This window comes from Microtus pennsylvanicus, chromosome 9 (assembly GCF_037038515.1).
Source record: "Microtus pennsylvanicus isolate mMicPen1 chromosome 9, mMicPen1.hap1, whole genome shotgun sequence".
Classification (NCBI taxonomy): Eukaryota; Metazoa; Chordata; class Mammalia; order Rodentia; family Cricetidae; genus Microtus; species Microtus pennsylvanicus.
This window is the reverse complement of record NC_134587.1, coordinates 9,514,081-9,539,350: the sequence shown is the minus strand read 5'-3', so window position 1 is coordinate 9,539,350 and position 25,270 is coordinate 9,514,081. Positions and strand designations below refer to the sequence as shown.

Genomic DNA, 25,270 nt, shown 5'->3' with positions numbered 1-25,270 from the left:
AGTAAGAGGTAATAATAACACATTTCAATACAACTTCTATTTCATATTTTTCCTAACAGTACCCTGCCATACATCTAGTTTAAAATGTGAAGACTGTTATATTTCAATGCATAAATTACTAAAAATACACCTTCATGAATTCCTTCTACTACCCTCACCCACAGCTTTCTTTACTCAGTGTTTCTTTCCATGTAAGAATCATGTAATGAAAAAAATTATTTTCAGTAACAAAAGACAGACTATAGGTTCTTCAAGACTTTTCAATTAAAAACACTCTGGAGTAGTGGCGCATGTTTTTAACCTCAGCATTCAGGAGACAGGCAGGCAGATAATCTGAGCTCGAGGCCAGCCTAGTCTACAGAGTGGGTTCCAGGACAGTCAAGGTTGCACCAAAAAACCCTGTCTTAAAAAATCAAAACAAAGAAAAACAACCCATCACTCCCTTCAAACTAATGTCCAACTGCTCTCTAATCTCGATGGATGGCAAAGAAGTTGAATGACAGGGCAGAAAGGTGAGGAGCAGGAAGACTTGGGCAGTCAGGGGGTTACTTTACTCCAAATCAAATCTGTGGTCCTTGAATATTTGATGGTCTGGAGTCCGGGGAAACTACACAATGACTGCACCCTAAGATGAGAGTAAAACTGAGTTCAAGCTACTGACATCTTAGAACTTACACATGATCTTAGAGAGAAACAAGGAAACGGCAGCCAAAGGAGCAGAATTTTGTTCTTTCTCCTTCCAAGATACCCTGGTCCATTGGCTGTTACATCAAGGCTCATTTATCCTAGACAATCACGTGACTGCCACATATGGAAATTCAGTGGTGCAGAATTCTGGTATAAAGTTAAAGAATAGAAAGACAAAGAAACTGACCTCAAAAACTGCAGATGCAAGAAACAGAGGCCGGGGATCTCTGTGAGCTCAAGGTCAGCCAGCCTGGTCTGCAGAACAAGCTCCAGGACAGGCTCCAAAAAGCTTCTCAGAGAAACCCTGTCCCGAAAAACAAACAAACAAACAGAAAAAAACAAAACAAAAAAATCCTGCAGATGCAGCTGACTGATGCACAGGTCTTGTGTTTGAGGTCCCCCAAAGCAGAGAAAGTAGAAACAAAACCAGAAAATTGGAAAAGTAAACTTCTGTAATTCTGTGATTTTTCTACAAATCAGTCTGGTAAAATGGGTACGTAAATAAACAAAGATATTTGGGTTGCCAAAATAGATACCTTCCCCTATATACCACAATTAAAATTAATAAGCAACACAAGTAGTTGAAAGGAGAGTAATATGTCATAATTTGTATCAAAAGGCAAAGTTCCACAAATACTATGAGAAATTCTTCTTTCCAAGAATACAGAGGACTCAGAATTCAGTATGAAATAATACTGAATTCTATCAGTCAAGTTATCAGAAAGATGAATTGATCCTCGTCTATGGATGAGAATGAACTCTATGCTCACTCATAGAGGCGAGGCAGCTGAAGAAAGAGTCAGGCTAAAGCCCTGGCATCTTTCTACCTTCTGTGAGCTATGGCTTCTTCACCACTTCCTTAGGAAGTTACCCTAGCTCTTTAGTCTCCTCAAAGGGACAGTGTGGATAACCCAGGAAGAAAGGGACAAAGACAACAAGCCGTTACTCTGAGCCTTGGGGCAGGCAGGAAGGCAGTATTTAAAAGCACACTCTAAATCTGATGAACTTAAAATACTAGCACAATTTACTGCATGTGTGACCATGGTTGGCAATGTTAATCAACCTCCAGGCCCTCTCTGTTTCTTCAACTGTAAAGTGAAAATAATAATGCAGAGAATCGTCTTGAAGATTAAGTACACTTAGAAGTCTGGCACAAGGAAAGCCAAGTGAACAGCCATGTTACTGTCTTTCTGCCCCTATGACTGATCTGAGTGCAGGGCCAATGGAAATACTTGTTTCTAGGCACCACACTTCAGCTAGGAACAGCCAAAATCGTAGAGAAGAGCCAAGAGTTCAAGAAAAGTTACTTCAACTAAAATACAACTTAAGAAATGACATTGGCTTTAGGTTTATCAGTTACAAAGAACTTCTTTTGGTATCTTTCCTTATTTGAGAAATAGATGGAAGCTAACCCAGCAAGACAGAGAGCAAGGGAATGACAGAAGGAAGCAACTATAACAAACATGCTTTAAAGTGTCTGAATCCTTACTCCCCGAGGGTTACCATTCACGGACAGTTTTTAAAGGGTCTCAAAGCTATTAAAATGGTAATTAGGCCCCAAGAAAGCAAGAACCAATTCAATTACTTGCTGGATGTCTTTAAAGTCCTCTATTAAGAAGATTTAAAATGAAGCACAGTTATAATTTTAGGTCCAGGACCAACCTTAAAGCCAAAGTGTATGTTCCCGGCTGTCGCTGGCTCTCCCGGATGAGGTAGCTCCCCTCAGCCACACTCAAGAGCTGGTCAGTCTCTTCTCTAGAGATCATGCCATGAAACCTATGGGAAAAAGTCAGTCAGAGACCTGGCTCTCCACAGTTTTTAATATAACAGGACAAAACGTGGCCTCTCCCTCACCTGTTGCTTTCAGTTACACCGTGGAAGGAAGCACTTGAGTTTAACTGTGCTTGCGATTCTATGGGTCTGGCCCCTGGCCAGCTTCTCTGTGATAAGAACAGCACCAAAGTAGCTACTGAGTCTAGTTCCCAGCCAGGGAGCAAAATCAACATCCATCTAAGGCAGGATCCAACACCTGTAACCATTTGACCATATGGGCTTGCTAAAGAATAATCCACAGAATTTATCTCATTTCTTCTTCCCAGTTGGTGCTATGATCCAAGCTTCTGGCTGGAAGTCTATGCTGGCAACTTCCCAGGCCCCTGGCTGTCTTTAATTGGCATGATCACCCAATAATGTGCTTAATGTGCATTGCTGAATACTCAGACCACAAGCAACAGCACTTGCTTTGGCTTCCTGTCCAAACCCTATCTTTCATTAACAAAGAAAAAAAAGGAAGAATAAACACAAATAATAAATGCATCTTTTATGGAAAGATTCGTTTACAACAACCCGATACAGAGCACAGAAAGTAAAGCAGCAGTGGTAGCAAACATCTAAAGTATGGAATCACTGTACCCCTGTATGAGGACTTTCAGTTCGTGAAGTCATATGCCATGTCCTTTTAGAACTCAAAGACTATAAAGGAGTACAGGCCACGCCACCCCAAATGTGTTGCTTTAGTATGTTATCTTCTTCTGACAGCACGAGACAACAGCCAGTACCAGGAAAAGTCTTTCTGAGCTCTCTTTATCTACCTAAGGACAAACTATCAGAAAAGGACCTGAATCCCAGCAGACTCCTGGGAGACTGAGTCTCATCCAGAAGAGGAGACATAAATGAAACACTACACAAACCGGGCGGTGGTGGCACACATTTTTAATCCCAGCAGAGGCAGGAGGATCTCTGCGAAATTGAGGCCAGCCTGGTCTACAGAGTGATTTCCAGGACAGCCAGAGCTGTTACAGAGAAACCCTGTCTTCAAAACAACAACAACAAAAAAGGTAACACAGGCCACACACAAACTTGCCTATGTCTCCCATTCATTTTCCTAAGGGGAAAAAAATCATAGTTCCTAGAAATCATTAAGGAATTAAAAATTACTGAAAAATAACTAAGTAATAAGATATGAATAGACAACCTCTGACATCGCAATGGGTCTTCACGACTTGTTCTGTGATGCCCTTGTCTGCACTTTGTATGCACCATGCCATCAGTGAATCAAGTTGGCAAAATGTGCTAGCTGTTTAAAACAAAGATCGATTACCTTAAAAGGCAATCAAATTCAAATTATGGAACACACTTTAATAATGAAATTTAAAGAACCTTAAAAGGATTCATACCAAGTGGTCCAATATTTGTATCCCTTTAAATGGTGTGCAGTGAGAGGTTCTGAGAGTTACTATTTGCATTAGAGAATAATCCTCCCTAACCCATAATCTCCAGCCGAAAACCTGATCCACTTCTGTGTCCAGTTCTCCTGATGAGAGAGCAACTGAGTAACTCTTAAGACTGAAAGGGCAGGTTCTCAGCTATGTGATCATTCTCACTTCAGTGTACAGGCAGGCTGCCTATGGACCATTCCAAGACTAAAAAGACACACCTGGAATTGTAAATAATTTATAAATACTTGCTGTATACATTGTTATTTGATATTACCCCAATGAAAAACAAAGATTTTTATCTGGAGCAGTGGTTCTCAACATGTGACGAGCAACCCCTTGGGGGCTGAATAACCCTTTCACAGGGGTTGCCTGAGACCATTGGAAAGCATAGATATTTACATTACAGTTCGTGACAGTAGCAGGATTACAGTTATGATGTAGCAACAAAAACTGGACCAAGGGGTAACGGTATTAGGAAGGTTAAGAATGACTGATCTGCTTTCCGGTGATTGCCCACGCCTTTAATCCTAGCACTCAGGAGGCAGAAGCAGGCAGATCTCTGTGAGTTCGAGGTCAGCCTGATCTACATAGCAAGTTCCAGGACAGGCTCCAAAGCTACATAGAGAAACCCTGTCACGAAAAACAAAACCAAGAACAAAACAAAACGAAAAACGAAAAAGGGAGGGGGTGTGATTTTTTTTACTCTTTTGTTCAAAGTGCTATATTACTATTTCTCAATAATAAGAAAAATTAAGAATTTAGACATTAAAACAACATTTTGAATAATTTTTAGTATAGCCTATTGCCCAAACATAGAACTAAAACGAAGTCAATTTTAAAAATGTTATAATGCTCATTATCAATATTAAGCAGAAAATTCTAGCTGCAAATGTATATGCACAGATATAAATTCTGTAAAACCTGAAAGGGGACTGCTGCATGGGCACATGCCAGAAATTCCACCACAGAAGGAAGCAGGACTTCACAGTGATGCTCTATCCTAATAAATAGCATTAAGAAGACATCTTCAGAAGGTAATGTACAAAATTTTTTAATATGTCTCTGGATAACATGAATCACTTTTTTTGGAAAGAGACTACATAATATTGAAAACTAGAAAAAAGGGGGCAATATATGTAATAAAATGTCTGAACCCACTGAATCTATTTGTATGTTTTATTGTATTAGTACATAAATATATACACTTTCTTGATATTAATCTATGAGTAATCATTTACATGGCTTGCTTCTTGTTTCTTTAACATTGTAGCATATTTACTTTGTCATGGCATTTTCTTTTAATAGTGGCCTTTATTTTCCATTTTAGACCTGTAAGAATTATACCTGTAATCAGATAAAGAGAAATGGATCCCACCAAACTAGAATATTTCTTTTATCCTGTATTTTTCCAAAAGCATGCATTTACCTGTATCTTTTACACATATAAACCTACAAGGTATTTTCTGATAATCCATACTTACTCTCTTCCGTAATACTTTGGTCTGTTTTCTACCTACAGAAAAAGGAAGAACAATGAATACTTATGAAAATCTAAACATACACAATGTAAGCCAACACCATTTCCATACGATAAACTAACACATATCAAGAGATCTGAGTAATAATAACAGGCAGAAGATGGACTGTAAGTTTATCAGTTAACTGGATTAGATCTTTTATCTCTCTATACCTGTTTCTGTGTGTGTAAACAGTAAAACTAAACTATCTTTTGTTTCTAGACGCTAATAAATTAGAAAAGATAACCACTTATTCAAAGAATAAAATATCCAAAAAACTTAATGTCATAACAGTGTCACAACAGATGGTGGTTTTTTTCCCACCCTCCCCAGCACTCTCCCTCCCTATCGCTCTATATTCTCCATTTGGTCACAAACATCTTAACATGCATCAACCTTCTGCTTCCATCAGTTTCTCTGGCCACAGCATTTCCTAGCATGTGACATATCTAGAAGCACAGATTCTGAGGGAATAGAGGGAAATCACTCAATTCATTCCAGAAATAGTGAAAAGAAAACATGGGATAGGCATTTTTCATTTTCTAAGAAAATTATTTCCATTATTTGTGCTTGTGCGTCTGGGGGAGGGGAGGAGAGGGGTGAATGCTCCACCATGAGCAGAGAAGTCAGAGGACAACTTGCAGGAGGTGGCTCTCTCCTTCTATCATGTGGGTCTCAGGTCTTGAACTCAGGTCATCAGCAGGTGCCTTTACCCCGAGCCATCTTGTCAGCCCCATACCTATTTTTATATGCAGGAGACATCACTGAATTAAAACCAAAACTGTCCAATTCTGAGAATACAATGTAAAGGTGAGAAACACAATAAAACAGTTTTGTTGCCATAGGTAGTTTGTTAAGCAAGGAGAAAAAGAAAAGTACAGGAGAAGCAAATGGCCTAAGGATAGCTACATGACATCTCTCTGACTCTGCCTCCTTTCTCCCAGAGTTCAGTTTCGTTTTCCCACCTAGCTCTACTCTACTTTATCACAGGCCAGACAGATTCTTTATTCCTTAGCCAATAAAAGCAACACATATACAGAAGGACTTCCCACACCACATGTACATTGTGGAATGGCTAAAATAATTAACATGCATTACCTCACATATTTAAAAGCTGTACTCCCAAAGTATTCTATTTGAACTGAAATACTGTATTCTTAACCAACACCTTTCCAGTAACCAGCCACTCCAGCATCTATAACTCCTACGCACACTGTGGTCCTCTGCGCTGAGCGGTCTAGATTCTACAGAGTGAGATTATGACTGTTTGACTTTCTCTGCCTGGCTTATTTCACTTAATATAATGCACTCCAGGTTCATCCATGATGTTGCAAGTAATAGGACTTGCTTCTTTTAAAGGCTATGTTTGGTGTGAAATATAGTATTGCATCATCCACTGACTAGCCACTGTGACTAATACAGCAAAACATCAGAGTGTAGATATGTCTTAACATAATGAATTCATTTCCTTTGGACAGGCACCAAGTAGCACAGGTGCTGGACTGTATGATACAAGAGGAAACTGAGTAGCAGGGAAAGTTACACTTGTTATTAAAGATACTGTCTGTCCAAGTGGTAGAGATCAAATTAATACTGGGATTCCTATTAATAGCCAAATAGTGATATAGGTCCTTCCATGCATCCTGAGAAGTACGACAACAAACTCATAAAACAGTCTGTTGACTGAGGTTTTCTGTCCTGCCCAGTTCCCACAGTCGTTAGGTCCCAAAGAAGTCACACAGAGGTCTACTTTAGTTATAAACTGATTGGCCCATTAGCTCAGGCTTCTTATTAACTCTTACAACTTATATTAACCCATTATTCTTATCTGTGTTAGCCACGTGGCTTGGTATCTTTTGCAGCAGGACAATCACATCTTCCTTGTTCTGTGGTTGGGACGGGACTGGGGAGGAATGGTCTTCCTCCTTCCCAGAATTCTCCTGTTCCATTGACTCACCTCTACTTCCTGTCTGGTTGTTCTGCCTATACTTCCTGCCTGGCTACTGGCCAATCAGTGTTTATTAGAACATAATTGACAGAATATAGACAACTGTCCCGCACCACAGTCTGTTTGCCTTCAAATGTCCATCTACCTTCCTAACCCACCTTCCACACTGCAGCCACGTGCTCTAGCCTAATATGCTTTAGTGCCTAAAATACCTTTACTTCTATGACTACAAGGACAAGGTTTAAACTCTATATTTAGGACATAAAACATTTTTTATTATTTTTTGCCTATATAGATAGATCTTTTGCCTCTCTACTACAACTTTCCTGCAAGGGGCAAAACAAAAACACAAAACAAAACAAAACAAAAACCAACCAAAAAAAAAAACCTCACAAACACCAGATACATTAGCCAATTGGTCCTATTGGCTAATCTGCTCCACTCCCTATGGAGACTCTAGATTCTTCTGGGAGAGAGATATTGCTTTGACTTGAATTCTGAGGATCTAGCAGAAAGCAGTCCCTCGGAGAATACTGGTTAATCGATGGAAGGAATAAAAACATAAATGTCTAGTCTCAGGTCTTGAACACTTTAGCAGTATCAGGTATGGGTACTACATCATGGAGTGAAATTAAATTCAATTTTTTAAAAAAAGTGGCCAGGCTGTGGTGGCTCAAGTCTTTAATCCCAGCACTCAGGAGGCAGTGACAGGAGTTCCAAGACAGGCTTCAAATCTATACAGAGAAATCCAAAATAAACAAATAAATAAAAAGTGGTCACCTATTCCCATAACATATGTGATATTACTAGATCAACATATCTTACATGTGGTCACTGCTATAGGTCAAAGGGTAATAATGATAATTACTTTTCTCCTCCGGTAGCATGCAAAGTACCTTCTAGCATCATAAACATTAGTCAGTTGAGGTTAAGCTACTTTGGGCAGTTAAGGTGAAGCTTCTAGTTGGGTACCAGCTCAAGTTATCCATGTCTGATGATATAAACGGAATTGTCAGCAATAGGGCCTTGTCGTCTGGGGGTAGAAGGCAATAACTTTTGATGTTTGGGAGAGTTTATGGGAGTCCTTTGGCAACAAGATGCAGCCCATTCTTGGCACTGGAGGTTTTACTTGGTGGCATAATATGTCTGTCTGGTTGGAGCATTGTCTTGCCCCTTATATGGTGTCTCCATTTAAATTTCTTTCATATATGCATATACTTTAGGAAGCTTCTACATTAGTAAGTTTCCATATGGCTTTTCAAATGTCTTTAGTGTTAGCTGTCGCTTCCCAAATTCCCTTTTTTACCCTACTCTCCCGTACCCATCCTGATTTAATTCTATTCTAGTTTTCCCTGTATCTCTTTGGAACACTATATTTCACCTCCTTTGGAAGATCCCTTCCCTGTCCCCCAGGTCCCTTACTAGCTATTTAAACACTGGTTTAAACTGTGGTTATTTAGATAAACACACAAATATACAGAATAAAAGCTAACATTCACATATTATATTGCAAAAGGAATATAGCCATAAAAATAACACCTTATGATACATTTCTATACCCAGAGATCAGTGTCTTGTTCAACTCTCAACAGAGAAGCTGCTTCTTGTAGTAGATGTTAATTAGCACAGAGACCCACAACTGGACAGTGTGCAGAGAGTGAGAGATGCCATCGTTATATACATCCCCTTAAGTCCATTCAGAAGAGGAAGCTGAAAGATCTTTTAAGACCCAGGGGTGTGAATGACTCCAAGAAAGCAGTGTCTCCCAGACACGAGGCTGATACACATATGAACTCACAGGGACTGAGCAACATGCACAAGACTAGCACAGGTTCAAACAAGACAAGACCCCAGCACTGAGAGTGGAAGTGGACACTGTCCCACCCCATCCAAGAAGCTACTTGCAATGGCTACCTACTGGCACAGGGAAAGTCAGTTTTCTTCACTAAGTATACCAACCGCATTCAGGACAGGACCCATGCCCAAGAGTAGTTGGCCAACACAAAATCGACTCCATGATTTTTCTGTGAGCTTTTTGTGTGGGTATTTGGAGTAGGCTGTTTGCATCTTTTCATATTATACGAAAATACCTTTCCTAGGTAATTTTCCATGTTGCTTGTTTAATTTGTTGAAGTGCTTTCTCTTTTTACTTTTTTGTAATTTCATACATGTATACAATGTATTTACATGGCATCGACCCATATCCAGCCCCCTCTTTCTACGTTTTGTGTGTGTGTATTTGTTTGCATGTGTGTTTGTGTATAACTTGTTATGTAGACAGGGAGGTCTGGTACTCAGAGGTCTGCCTGCCTCTGCCTTCCATGTGTTGGGATTAAAGGTCACATATCTGGCTCAATTTTTGTTCACTTTTTACATTATCATTATGATTTAAATCTTTTAATAAAAGAAATAATTCAATAATTCTACAATGAAATTTTCAAGTTCATTATAATAAATAAGGATAAAACTTTTGTTTGTTTGTTTTTTCAACAGGGTTTCTTTGTAGCTTTGGAGTCTGTCTTAGAACTTGCTCTGTAGACCAGGTTGGCCTCAAATTCAGAGATCTGCCTGCCTCTGCCTCCTGAGTGCTGGGCTGTGCCACCACTGCCTGGCTGGAATTTTAAAATGTAAGAACAACCTGTAATTAGCTAAAGAAAATTAAAATAATTTAAAACTATACAAACATGTTTTATATAATGTTATAAACAGCATACATGTCCCATGAGACCACTAATACAATGAACCAGAGTGAATGGCTATACCCCCAGACAAGCCTCCAAGGAAGGTCAGTCTTGGGAAACAGAGGAAGGAAAGGGCATATGCTGTGCGGTATGCGTCACACCCACCTCACGAGTACAGGTGATCCTTCGAGGATGAGGGGCTTCCTGCTGCAGCTGGTACACTACAAGAAGGTAGACATCAAAGTGTTATTTTCCCTTATACAGGATTTAGGAACATACTAGAATAAATTGCCTTTTTTTTAACTTATAAGAAAACAGTTATATCCTTTTTGTTGCTAAATATAAATTTGTTATGAACAAAACAAAGACTGTCAACCAAATTAAAAGTTATCAAATTTTAGGAGAACACAAGCAGAAAAATCATAATCCACACAAATATCTTATAGAACAATCAAGGCTGTATATAATCATAATCCAGACAAACATCTTCTAGAACCTGTTCTCAACCTGTAGATCACAACCCCTTTGAGGGTCAAACCACCATTTCACAGGGATTGCTTAATACCATCAGGAAACACAGACATTTACATTACAATTCGTAACAGTAGCAAAATTACAGTTAAAAGTCGTAATGAAAATGATTTTCTGGTTGGGGTCACAACATGAGAAACTGCATTAAAGGGTCGCAGCTGATAAGCACTGTTCTAGAATAAGTTGGTACTATAATTTTTACACTCTTCTCTATAATCCACTCTTTGTTTTTCCTAATATAAACCAGTAGTACTTCACTGCTTAAAGCACATTACTGTCAAGCACGAGACTAAAATAAGGAGTTATAGGTCAGAAGTTACAATACGCACTATTTTTCTCCTTACTTTTATCGCAAACATCTATTTTCAAATATAATCTCCTTAAAAACAAACTTTCAGAGACCAAGTTCCTAGGACTTACTCAATATGGGCAGAGTCAGCACAAGAAAGAATGGGACACTGAGGCACCTGGCCGAAGGATGCATGAGATCTGAACTGAGAGCACGACCTTTTCCAGTCTTACACTAGATTTTAAATTACAGAATCGTGGCTGTCAGAGGAAGGGAGTTCATCTCTTGAGATTGCTTTTTTCCTGTTTCTAAAAGTGCACTCATAGGTAAATGAACTTAAATTAATACTGCAATACTTCATAGTTTGTCAACATCATCAAACTATCCAGAAATCTAGGACTTCAGACAATGCATGAGTCATTTGAATGAAGTATCATTTTATAGGTTCCATCTCTGGCCATTGTAATTTATATATATCATGGAAATATATGTGAATATATACAATTAGATAATATAAACACATATAGTTAGAACAAATACAGAACACATTGGTGTTCTCTACTGCTACTTAACTACACATGAAACATTCACAATAATCCCTGCTGGACAGGAAGCATATCATAAAGAGCATTATATGTTGATAATTAATACTAAAATATGAAGCTTACTACAATAATGTCTGATTCTGGATGCATTTCGAGTTCATCAGTAGGATATAGTACCTGCATAATGCCATGATGTAACAGGAACTGAGTACAGGCAGCTAAGGAATGGTGAGAGCAGTGGGGAACAGTCTTCCCCAAGGAAGAGCGTATCACTTGATTATCAATTCCAAATGGTCAGTCCTGAAACATACCTTACTTCATCTAAAGTACTCCTGTGGCCTGTGAACCTACAGACTAAAGGGAGGATGTGAGGGGGATAATTCTGACATGCAGAAGAAAGGAAAGAACACTGAAATCACTGGGCCTGACACGGAGGATGTGTGCATCACTCAGAGAGAGCTCTATGTCTCCACCTACAAGGAGACAAACGCCATGTGAGACAGTCATGCCCATGGCTCCTTAGTGGTAAGCATAATGACAAGGTTAAAATCCAGTTCACAACTCTACTTTTGTCTATAATGTTGTCTTCTTTGTCAAATAAATGTTACAGAAAGTACCGTCACCTATAAAACTCCAATTATGGCAACTGAGCCACAGTCAAGAAGATTAAAAAAGTACCATTAGAACCAAAGTAAATGTGACCCCACGCACACAGACTGAAGTTTCTGTTATAATTAGTAAACATCTGCCTATCTAGTAAGTAAACAGTAAGATAAGCCAATAAAAATAAAGGGGTGACAACATCACACAAAAGAACTGGGATGGTTTCACCCCTGTGTTTTTCCTAACAATAAATTGTGTATACTTATTTTCATTTTCTTTCAGTACTTCTAATAGCCCAAAATGGCATGGTTCTATTACTTGGAGAAAAGTCTCTAGATAAAACACCTCCTGAAGTAATATGCAAAATCTATATGTATATGGACATTTGATAGTCAAATACAGCAGGTTTATATTCACAGTACACCTGTGAAAAGTTTCATTAAAAAATTATATACAAACTGGCAGGTGGTGGTGGCACACTCCTTTAATCCCAGCACTCAGGAGGCAGAGGCAGATGGATCTCTGAGTTCTAGGTCAGCCAGGACTACAGAGCAAGATCCAAGTCAGCCAGGGCTACATAGAGAAACTGTGTCTCAAAAAACAAAAAACAAAAACAGAACAGGAACAAAATAATAATAACTACACACACAAGCCAAGTGTGGTGGCACAAATCTATAAATCCAAAGCTCGTAAGACTGAAGCAGGAGGATTATTATGAGTTCAAGTCCAATCTGGGCTACATAATGAGTACCAAGTTAGTCAAGCCTACATACATAGCAAGACTGTATGCCTGCTCTCTTCCAAAATAAAAGGTCTAATTAATTCAGTCATTTTCCCTTAGTTTAGAACTTCTGATAATTTGAATTGAAACATAACTGAGTTAAAATTGGCAATCATTAACTTATTTGTGGGGAGTTTTTAGCTAAATTCAAGATGACAGGATAGACAAGTATAGAACTTAACGTATATTAGAAGTGTCAATGCTTATAGAATTATTAATAAAATTCTCAGTCCCTAGCAATAACAACAAATTCAGAGATCACAAATTAGTATCTTAAAGTCAAAATCAGCTCAGATATGGTTTGTTTGCTTTCGGTTTAAATTTGTTTCAACAATAAAAGCAACAGGAAATTCCCATTTCTCTTAAGACACAACCCTCAGCTGTGACAGCAGCAGGTTCAGAGTGGTCCGTGGCAACAACAAAACAGCCAGTTCTGAGCTGCTCCCCACGAGGCACATCCACCTCCCCCCCGACTGCTCCTCCCAGCACACGCGGCACTCACTTGCTGACTGCCATGCTTATGTTTGTTTAAGAAGGGCACTAAACACAATTCCGTTCCCCTATTGGTTTATAATTTTCAGGTTTTTTTGTTTCTGTGTTTTTATAAGTTTAATTATTCCCGAAGAGGAAAACGCACAGAACAGAGGAAAAATAACTGTCTCAAACTTTCGGTAAGAGACAGTATGATAGCTCAGAGGGTGGCAGAGGCCAGCAACCCGCACAGGAGGAGAGAATCAACTCCCACAAACTGTCCTCTGACTTCTATATGCATACTACACCACAACACGTGCACACACGCAGACACACACACAACCAATGCAAGTGAATAAAATGTAACTATTTCTAAAGAATCACAGTGAATAATGTTTCCTATAGACACTGTGAAAAGATTATCCCACCAAAACCCGACACATACAGCAACATCTGACAGTAAATCACCCACTTAAGTTTAAAAAGCACATACAAAAAAGTGAAGTATAGATTCTGATTAAATTTTCAGAAGCTTTTTTTAAATAACCAGATATAAGTCATATCAAAGAAAGATTCTGAATTCACTTTTAATCCAAAACTGTCAACAGAATTGTCAGCTACACAAACACACACACCTTTTATATTTTGAGAAAGCACTTTTAAATAATTTTTTTACCTTCTTTTACTGACTTAAATTCTTTTAAGATAGACCCCCACATTTATCATATATATATTCCTTTTGTCACATAAAGAATTGAGATCAGAATAATTAAATTGCTCAAATTATTAGTTTCTCCATGCATTAGCTTTATCGGCTGTTCAAACAAATCATCTACATGGGATTCTGTACACGAAAACAGGTGAGTTGCTCTCCAGACAGTAAACCACACAGAGCTTTGTAGAAACACATTCACCACAAATATCCCTTTTATATTAATCCCAAACTTTGTTGTGAATATTTACATTACTTACAAAAACACTAAAATCTACACAATAAAATTTATTTGTATACTTACAGTAAGATTTCCAAACGGGAGGTCTGTATTCATCCGTATCTGAAAGAATAGATTACCAAGTTAATATTACTGAATATTACTTAAATAAGATGCTTCAATCATTAACTAACATGGTACATATACTAGCTATGTTCTATCTGTCTTAGTGCTAGGCACTAAAATGTGAAGATTTTTTTTTAGCTTTGATCCTTACTTCCTTAAAATACTGTTTTTAAAAAATTTAAAAGAAAGTTATTGTGTCTACTCAGTTGTACAACATAAAAAAAACAGTTGATTCTGACTTCTCATAATCATTTCTTATATCCATCAAGTAGTAGTCAATAAAACCATGTTTAGGCTTAGTGCTTATTTCACCCCCAAAATTCCTCATATTATTAGACTTTTTCCTTTCCAATTCAGCTGACTCCATGATGCTAACCTTCACAGATGTCTCTGCTTTCCCCCACTAATTCTGGGGACTCTTGTAGAGCTAGCTAATCACTAACATGAAGAGAGGAGAGTGCAGGAACAAATCCTTGTGGTCAAATGTCCTGGACAGTGAAAACCAGGAAATGAGAATCGCTCCCATGGAAGAGCATGTCCCCAGGGACCAACAGCAAACAGGATGTGAACATCTGCTCTTCAATCCATTTCTCTCACTCTATTTGAGTTTCAGGATGCAGTGGAAGGAGCTGGAAATCCAGGCATGTGAAGAGAAGATAAATTACAGAAAGGCAAAGAGCCAAGTGTGCTCTAGATTCTCACTGACCATGGACAGCTAAGGAGTTGTTTGCCAGCCAAAGCCTCTGCAAGACTATGGAGTCAAAGGAACAGACAAAACAGTTCTGGTGTGGAAAGATGCGGCAGTCACATCACCTGGCTCTACTGACATCTAAAATGAACCCATTAGGAGATCCTGTTCCCAGGGAGGCAAGAAAAATCCTGGAAAGTTTATTGAGGGTAAACCTGACACTTCAGTAAAATGATCACAGAATCAAAACATCCAGCTCTCAATTCCCAACCTTTAATCCTAGCACTCCTGAGGCAGAGGCAGACAAATCTCTTTAAGAGTTTGAGGCCAGCCTTGTCAGAATAGCAAGTTCCAGGCTAGCCAAGGCTAGATAGTGCTACCCTGTCTCAAAAAAAAGTAAATTAAAATTTAAAAATGATAATAAAAAATTAGACAAGACAAAGCCTTAATGTGCTATGTCGAAACGCATCCCCGTGTATCTGAACTATAAGCAGAGTCCTCTACAGTTCCCAATGTTTATGAGGACTTAACCCCTGTCCCAGTGCCCTAGGGGAAGTTGGATCCTTCTAACCTGTTTTATAGCCTCTTCAATTTACAGTCATTCCACTCAAGGAGAAATATGGCTTTTGCCTTTAGCTCCCAGGAAATAATCTGGGCTTGCCTTGGGCTGCCCAGAGAGTAGCAATGAAATTGAGAATGCAGTTTTTGGGTGGTACCAGCTAACCAACCACAAAGGTACCAATGGCCCAAAGGATATGTGGAGAAGTCCTGAGTGTCTAGACAGGAAACGCTCCTCTTCCCTGTAGACAGTCACACCATGAAGGACAACTATGTGCCCTCTCAGGAGACAGGAGAGCAGGAGCTCCGCTTTTTTATTTGTCCTGACCCTGCGCCAAGCATATCTCCTACCTGGGATAAACTTACACACGCTTTCCATGAAATAGCTCATGCTGGCAAGTGTGGGTTCTGATGGTCTTTAGTGAACGAGGAGACTGGAAGTTATCCAGTCCCTACCTTGCACTTGGTATCACAGTGAGGAAACTCAGAAGCTACTGCTCTAGGCTGTCTGTTAGCGACCCTATACTAACAACCAATGCGCAGCACACAGCTACCAGTGACAGAGGCAGGAATGATCTGTGGTGTGGCTCTACACCCTGATTGTGACCCTCAGCTCCTACAAGGCTTGTGTTACAGCTCGTGGGCCTTGAGTATCAGAACTCTTTGGCTCTTCTTTCTTGGTAGCTCCCTGGAATTCTAAGCCACTAGGGCCCACAGCTTCACATCCTCATCTCTTCACAGTCTGTCCTCCCCCTCCCCCCCCCCACCCCTTCCCCGCCACACATCTTCAGCATCCTTCCTTTTCTCATCTCCTTAGCTCCCTGCGGTTTCTGCTCTCTGGAATTTTCTGTCAAGTTTCTGCTGCAACAGCTGCTGTCCCACCTGTTAGCACTGTCACAATTGCCCCCCTCCCTCCTTTTGTCCTTAGCACCTAAGCCTGCCGACCACCCACAAAGATCACAAGCAAGAAAAGACCACTAAGGAGAAGGCTTTTATTGGCCTCCTGTTTGAATATCAGTGAGAGCTTAGAAGGCTTCCTCCCAGTTGATTCATAGATTGAGCTCAATAGTCTAGTTATAGAACTAGGAAGACATGTGGCATATAAATGAAGGATTATATTTATGCTGATCACAACACAGCTTCCATGTCTACCATCCATAAAACTTTCATAACAACCAATCAGAAGTCCTATACTGCACCAATCACTGCCCACTTGCTGACTTACTTGGGGAGGCGCCCCCCACTTCCCATGCTGACTGAGGATAGTTCACAATGCTAACCAGTGCCCTAGAGAGAGTTTAATCCCTCTAACCTATTACACAACCTCTCCATCTACAGAATTATTGTCAAACTCAGGGACAGCAATCATCTGGGACCCTAAACTCCTATAAGAAAAAAAAAAACACCTCAAACATTTATTTCTGGCTGGGCAGTGGTGGTACATGACTTTAATCCCAACACTCAGGAGGCAAAGGTAGGCGCATATCTGACTTCAAGGCCAGCCTGGTCTACAGAGCAAGTTCCAGGACAGTCAGGGCTACACAGGGAAACCTTGTCTTAAAAACAAACATGACGAAAAAAATTGATTTCTGAAGTTCAAAATTAAAGAGCTGTGTCACACAAAAGCCACCCACATCAAGCCCCACTAATAAGAAGAGGCATTCATTCTTAAAGAAAACTAGTCTGTAAGTATTAATTGGCATAATTATATTTTAATTTCAAAAATAAAAAATACATGTATAAAACTGTCAAAGAACCAATTTAATTAATAATAAAATATAAAATATTTTAAGTAAAAAGAAATATTAATTGAAAAATAGTAATTAAGAGCCCCACAAAAGACCTTTACGCTTATTAGGAAGGACAGAGCTGACACAGCCTAAGGAAGAGGCTGGATCTTGACCTCAGTCTCCTGGCATACTACACTGTGAAGTCAAAGAGGGAACCAAATACTTGCAATCTTGACCTTCACTGGAGTCGCTGCAGTGGCCTTGGCCATGGTCTGACAGCATCCTATCAGAGTTATACAAGTAGTTATCAACCAAGATGGCAGAGTTCGTCTTTAATTCTAGCAAATAATAACAAGGAAATAAACAAACAAATGACAGCAAGCCTGAAAACATCCGTTTGACTCATGGACACCAATGACAAAAAGAGAGACCTGACTCCTGAGTTGCCCTCTGATCACTATGTGCACACCACGGACCACATGTGTGTGCACGCACACACCAACCGAAACAGAGACAAGAAGGGGAAGTGGTGTTCTATTAAACTGCAGCCATCTCTCTGGCCTTTGGAAGAGGAACCCTGAGACTAAAGAGGCCTCTTGGGGTTCAAAGCCTGCAGGGAGAGGCTGAATCACTTACTATCTGGAGCACTGACTAAAAGGCAAAGGAGTCTGCTTAACCCTGAGGTCATGTGACAGGCCTACTAGCTCTTTCTGCTTATCTTGGAAGGCAGTTTCTGTATTTCTAGCTTACTGTAAAAGTCAAGTTTTAAATAATACTGATAAGCATCATCACTGCAATATTCTTTATAATAATCAAAAGCAAAGGGTATGGTTCTGTGCAGGAACACTGTCAGTACTCGAAATGGTAGTGGTGGGGGCTGCAGACAAAGGCTAAGTGACTAAACATGACCAAAATGCCAAGAGCTGGAAATTAAACTAAACAATTACAATTGGGAAATACCTTTACTACATAATAAGACTCCATCTTCCTGTTAGTCTGTTTCTGAAAACAGTTTAAGCCTTATAAACCACTGCCTGACAACCTTTCTGGCTTTAGAAATCTGAATTCTAAAAAAGCTGCTAATATTTATTGATTTAAGTTGAGGATCCCAAATGCTTGGGATCTTCAGAAGTGCTTCAGTTCAGATCTTCTCAGACATGGAACACTGACATACTCGCAGTAAGCTGTCTTGGGGATAAGACAAGTCTAAACACAAACATCATGATGTTTCATATATACCCTATGCTCAACTAAATGTGATCTTACATAATGTTTACAGCATCTGCTTTGACTACAACCTGTCACATGAATTTTCATGGCTGGCATCATGATAGTTTTTTAAAATTGCTGAATTTTGGAGTATTTTGGATATCAACCTTTTAAGGAACTGGGATATCCAACTATGAGTAATGATACTCATAAAAGATAAAAACAGAAATTTTGATAGTATATTTTATTTCATTTCATTGAAAAATAACAAACCCAGATTTACAACTAAAAGCACTTGCCAAGCAAGTCTGACAACCTGAGCTTGCTTCCCAGAACTCACAGCTGGAAGGGAGAACAAAATCCCAAAAAGTTGTTCTTTCATCTCCACCATGTACTGGGGTAAGCCCACACTCATGAACATCATTTCACAAAATAATAATAAATACTATCATTACATATTAATATTTTTATGAAAAATAATATTTTCAAAACAAAACCTTATCGTCTTTGGAGAACAATTAGCTGCTGACGAATGCTGGAAGGGGGCATCAGGGCCGTCAGTGATGTAGCCACTGGTGAGCCCCCATGGTCCAATGGGTACATTCATAGCCATCCTCATGCTGAAGGCCCGGATGCAGTAAAATCACAACACCAAAACAAAACAAAAAGAAAGTGGGAGGAAGTCTTGAAGGAAGGAGGGGAAAGGTTGATGAGGGTGAAAAGTAGGAACAATAGGGTGGGGTGTGTGATTAGTGTATTATACCCAGGTAAGAAATTATCAAGACTAAAAAGAAAAGGATATGGTTTTCCACTTTACAAATCATGTTAATGTTGAGCCTAGTTATCACAGAGCTAGACTTCCCTATGTATAGCTATCATTACATCACAGGCCAAATCACTTTGGAAGATTCAACTAGATGATGATAGAGGCTGAATATCTTGGAATTACCATGAAAACTAGTTTGACTCTGTAATATTCTGGGGAAAAGCAAACCTAGGAACCTAGGGATCCGTGGTCTGCACTCTGAAATGACTACTCTCCACCATTTCTTCAGTGTATGCGGCTACAGGGCAGAATGGGCTAAGAGACCTCCCACCTGATAGGAAACACATAAATGAGATGAGAGTACAGGGGACTGGAAACTCTGTTCTCTTAGCACAGAGCAGGAGCTCGCTGAAAGAAAGTTACCAAGAACCACTAAGCAGTAGATTCTCACCTCCAGGAATGTCTTAAGAGTTCTTGGCAGCTCTCTGATTGCATCAGAAAATCTACCCAGATCAAGAACACAAATATGTCAGACTCACATCATCAGAACCACTGGGAATGAGAACCAGACAACAGATGACTGGGTCATGAGCAGCTCTAAAGACGGCCTGGCTTAGTACAGGTGATAAGCATTAGGGAAATAAGAGTCAGTCTATAGGATCAAAGAAATGTTTATAAACTATATGCCTGGCAAAGAATTAACATCCAAAATACAGAAGCTAAGCAATCCCCAGTAATAAAAACAACAATAACAAATCCAACCCCGTAGCATTAAGCAAGGCCCAGGAAGGTGGAGGAAAAGCTTCATCTGTAGTTGAGTGGGTAAATAAGGTGGGTTCTTCTGAGATATTCTCCTCCATGATACACTGCAAAAATATAAAACTCAGCTGGGTGGTGGTGGCGCACACCTTTAATCCCAACACTCAGGAGGCGGAGGCAGTGGCAGAGGCAGAGGCAGAGGCAGGCGAATCTCTGTGAGTTCGAGGCCAGTCTTGTCTACAAAGGGAGTTTCAGGACAGCCAGAGCTAAACAGTGAAACCCTGGCTTGAAAACTTAATATATACATGTACACACACACACACACACACACACACACACACACACACACGCACAAGCACACGCACACACCTCAGGAAAATTAAAGAAAAAGGCACAATAAATAAACTTAGTCTGAAAATACAGACTAAGTTGATCTCACAAATGAATCATCTCATCTAAAAAAATAAAAATATGTAAGTATGTGTATACCTATGTGTATATATGGGAAGAGGGGCAGTGGAGAAACTATGAGGGAACCAGGAGACATCTACAGAAACAGTAACAGCAGCCGACTCTAAATCAGCTTTTCTCAACCAAGATCTCATCTAAACCACGGAGCCCAGATACATGCTGATATTCTCTCAAGTCTCAGAAATGCCAAAGAGGTGTCTCTAATGATAATTTCAAAAACAGCTTTATGTTCTGTAGGAAATTATGTAGTGAAGAGTACCTTTGTACTAACTTAGAAGAACAGCAACAGCAAACAAACTAAGATTGAACACAGAAGACCGGGCTGGTAAAGGCATTTGCTGCCAAGTCAGCTGCCCTGAGCAGGGTTCCCAGGACTCACACAGGGTAGAAGAGAACCAACTCCTACCAGTTGTCCTCTGACCTTGTCACACTTGCCCTAACACCACATGTATATGTGTGACACATTCACACACAATGTAAATAATAAACAAAAACTGCAAGTTTAACTATTTGAAAGATAAAGAAAACATGGAACTGAGAATGCAAACTCTTTTAACTACGCCCACGGGGTTCTATAAGGCTCTTAACATGAACACATGCTCCCTCCCACTGTGAGGTGCAGAAAACCACTCGTTCTTCTAATCAACTTACACACAGTAAAGTGCCACCTTCCTTCTGGGGTCTTCTACTTCCTGTCGTAAGAGTGTGGAATGTCAAGAATTTGTTATAGAAAAACCCTGCAGTTTCTTAATTACATTTCCCTTTATTTTGACTACTCCTAGAAATTTAAAGAAAGTTCATGTGGATTTTTAAACCTAAAGGTAAACATATTTACAGGACTTAGTGTTACATTTTTTGCTGCATGGTTTTAGGACACTCATTTTTCCCAAAATAGTAATATATTTCAAGTTATTATCTGTGTCTGTATATAGAAGTTTTAAAAATCTACAGTAAAACATCTAGGATAATTATTTTATAGTATTATAAATTATATATATTTAAATTTATATGTTGTACTTTTTATAATATTATAAATTATAATGTTATAATATTAACATCTGAGCTACTTAGGAGGCATTTTTCAAAAGTGCTCATGTAATGGTTGGCAGAACTCAAACTATTTATAAATACCCAATGTTCTGATTCTTTGAGATTAAAACATTATATAATCGAATCTTTATACTTTCCTCAATTAGATCTTCGCTGTACCTAATATATAGACATATATTGTTAAAAGATGGCTGAATTTTGAAGAAAATCTGCTTTAATTATCTCATTCTTTTTACTAAATATGGCTTTGTGGACCAGCACATATTGTGTGGTATTCTCTGGTGAAGGTAAACTTGCTCAACTTCCATCTGAAAGGGAAAGTGGTCCACTGCAGAACAGGAGAGTGACGATCTCCCGCTGCTCCTTTGTAAAGCCTAAGCCAAACAACTTTTTTTTTGTTTTTGTTTTTTTTTTCGAGACAGGGTTTCTCTGTAGCTTTGGTGCCCATCGTGGAACTCGCTCTTGTAGACCAGGCTGGCCTCGAACTCCCAGAGATCCGCCTACCTCTGCCTCCCGAGTGCTGGGATTAAAGGCGTGCGCCACCACTGCCGGGCCCGCCAAACAACTTTTAAACCACAGAATAGATATTCATTAAAAGGTAACATTCGCTAAGCGATGGTGGTGCCCACCTTTAATCTGGACTTGGGAGGCAGAGGCAAGTGGATCTCTGAGTTTGAGGCCAGCCTGGTTTACAGAGTGAGTTCCAGGACAGCCAGCATCACAACAGAGAAACTCTGTCTCAAAAACACAAAAGAGAGAGAGAGAGAGAGAGAGAGAGAGAGAGAGAGAGAGAGAGAGAGAGAGAGAGAAATAAAGGACAACATTCAATTTTAAATGACGTTTACACTAATGAGTAATTATACTAATGTTCATGAACACTGTAAACATTTTAAAACGTTTTCAGTATACTCATTTAGTTTAGCCTATGATTTAAAAATGAGTAACTTTGGCTTCTGTAATAATATTTACAGTTGGGGATACAGCTCAGATGGTAGAGTCTGCTATGCAGAGGACCTGGGTTCTACCCTCCAGCACCACATAAACCACAAGGTGGTTTACAACTCTGAATCCAGCACTTAGAGGTGGATGCAGGAGGGTCAGAAGTTCAAGGCTTGTTTCAGCTACACAGAGAATTCAAGATCTGCCTGGGATACAGGAGACCCTGTCTCATTTTTAAAATAAGTCCAGCAAAGAGCATCTATTGATAACAAAAGCATTTCTTCCCTGTGCTGTTTTATCTACAATCTCAAGGTGCTGATGCTGAGTTCCTTCCACTTTCATTCTGTTCTATGCAGTATCTGGACATGGCAAAATAATTACATGACCACAAACCCCTGTTGTAATAAAGTGATCATTTAAAACAAGACCATCCAAAGAATAAATAACAAAAAAGTGTTACTGTTAGTGCTTGAAAGGATCACAAAAAAATAAACCCTTACAAGAAGTTTCTTGGAAACAATTCACAGTAAATAAAAGGCTATTTACTGTAAAAATAAATTTAAAATGAGAAAGCGTTGAAAACTGAGCTTTGCTATATTTCTAGGTACTTCACATCCTGACTGGACCTTTTTCCTAGAAAATGATTCAAACTGTGGAAAGAAGACATTTCAACTGAAATCATTAAAATTCAGCCTGCAAAGTCATGGTCAAATTGGGTCAGTTAAATCCATCCTTAGAAGTAGCCAAACCAATTAAGCCAACAATTGACAAGTGGGGCTTCACAAATCCTACTAAAAATCTTCTAAACAACAAAAGAAACAATCAACTGGGTGAAGAGGAAGTGCACACAATGGGAGAGAAACTTTGCCAGCTCTTCATCTGACAGAGTATGAATATCCAGAACATATAAACAAACAAACAAACCAAACAGATGATCCACTCAGCCTGGGACTTGAACAGAGAGTTCTCAAAATAAAAAATTAAAACAAAAAAATTAAAAAGGGTAAGAAATATCTCCAGAAAGAAAGGAAGGCAGGCAGGCAGGGCAGTGGTGGCACACACTTTTAATCCCAGCACTTGAGAGGCAGAGGCAGGAGGATTTCTGAGTTCGAGGCCAGCCCAAACCCTATCTCGAAAAAAAAAACAAAAAAAATGTTCATTAGGGAAAGGCAGATCAAAATAAATTAAGATTTCATACTACCCCAGTCCAAATGACAAAGATCAACAAAACAACAGAAAAATGCTGGAGAGGGATGTGTAGAAAAGGGAAATATCATTCACTGTTGGAAGCATTGCCAACTGGTGCAGCTACTATAGAAATCGGAGTGGAAAATTCTCAAAAAGCTAAAAATAAAAGTCTGCCACATGACTCAGCTATACCACTCCTTGACAGCCATGCCCAAAGGACTTAGCGCCCCACTCCACTTGCTCAGCCATGTCCATGGCTGTTCTAATCACTGTGACTTGGAAGTGGAAACAACTTAAATGTCCTTCAGACAAACGGTTACTTTTCTTTTCCTTTGTTCTTTTTGGTTTTTCAAGACAGTGTTTCACTGTGTAGCCCTGGCTGCCCTGGAACTCATAGTGATCTGCCTGCCTCTACTTCCCAAGTGCTAGGATTAAAGGTGTGCACCACCACTGCCCAGCACAAACCCAATTTCTAATTCTACTTAAGACTCACTTAACAAAAAAGAAATCCTGAAATGTAGCCAATTACCTAGTGTTCATGAAGTCACTGGTCCCGGAGAACATACAACTGCCACTTTATAAACCAGCATAATCCTAAGTACATTCTAAATATTTATACTTATACTCACAGATAAGTGCAGCCATCACCTCTTATGAAGGAAACTTCTCTTTGAAACAGAGGAGACCATTGCAGAAAACCATAGCCAATTTAAATGTAGAACTGTGGAGCTCAGTAACAATGGATCCATCTACAGAACAGCTCCTGCACCTAAGGCTCAGGGAACACTGCAGAAGATGGGGCAGGAAGATTGTAAGAGCCAAATCAGGGAGTTAGCTGTGAGACTGAGTCTTTTAGTAGTGTCAGAAACTACACCTATGAAGCCTCACTGACACGACTGCCGAAACATGTCCTGAACAAGGGCAACATCAAGAAACATGCTAATGTGGATGTGGGGGGAGGGGGCTCTCATAAGATCTCAACTCTACATAAAGGTCAGGGGGATTACTGAAAGTGGGAGAAACAGTTTTCCCCAGGGAAGACCACATCACTTGGATTTCTAATACCAAACGGTCAGCCCTGAAAACATTCATATGGGTAATATACAGACTGAGGAGGTTATATTTAGATGTATATACATATATGCATAAAAAAGAGGCTATAATTTTGAAAAGGAGAAAGGGTAGGGTTTGGAGGGAAAAAAGGGAAAGGAAAGGAAGAAATAATACCAGAAATAAAAATAAAAACGAGAAACCAAATCATTACTGTTCCAACTTGAAAACTGATGTGTCATGATCTAATTGCGACAGAAATAAACCATTTTTAATCCCAAATATGCTTATTTTGAATTCTTCAGAGAACAGTAACTGGGTTGATATGTTGAGGTGGGGAAGTCTAAGATGGTACAACTACCATGCTCACAAATAACCCTTTACAAAGATCTCCAGAAACAAGTATTTTTAAATGTTTTACTCAGTTCCTCACCAGCAGCCACAGTCCACCCCAACAGAGCCTCCTCCTAAATGTGACCAAAGCCAACTTGGAAACTTTGCTTCTCATATTTGCAGCTTGGCCTTTCATTCAA

At 39.4% G+C, this 25,270-nt stretch overlaps 1 protein-coding gene across 2 annotated transcripts in view; it reads right to left on the bottom strand.

Annotated features, from left to right (window-relative positions):
- The window catches only part of Chn1 (chimerin 1), a 140,090-nt gene that overhangs the window by 85,765 nt on the left and 29,055 nt on the right, over positions 1-25,270 (bottom strand). For both annotated transcript variants that reach the window (XM_075984863.1, XM_075984865.1), the window contains exons 2-5: positions 14,288-14,326; positions 10,217-10,272; positions 5,387-5,418; positions 2,350-2,463 (exon numbers count right to left, since the gene is read on the bottom strand). In XM_075984863.1, the coding sequence (XP_075840978.1) occupies positions 2,350-2,463; positions 5,387-5,418; positions 10,217-10,272; positions 14,288-14,326 (241 nt within the window). The remainder of the gene's footprint in view (positions 1-2,349; positions 2,464-5,386; positions 5,419-10,216; positions 10,273-14,287; positions 14,327-25,270) is intronic.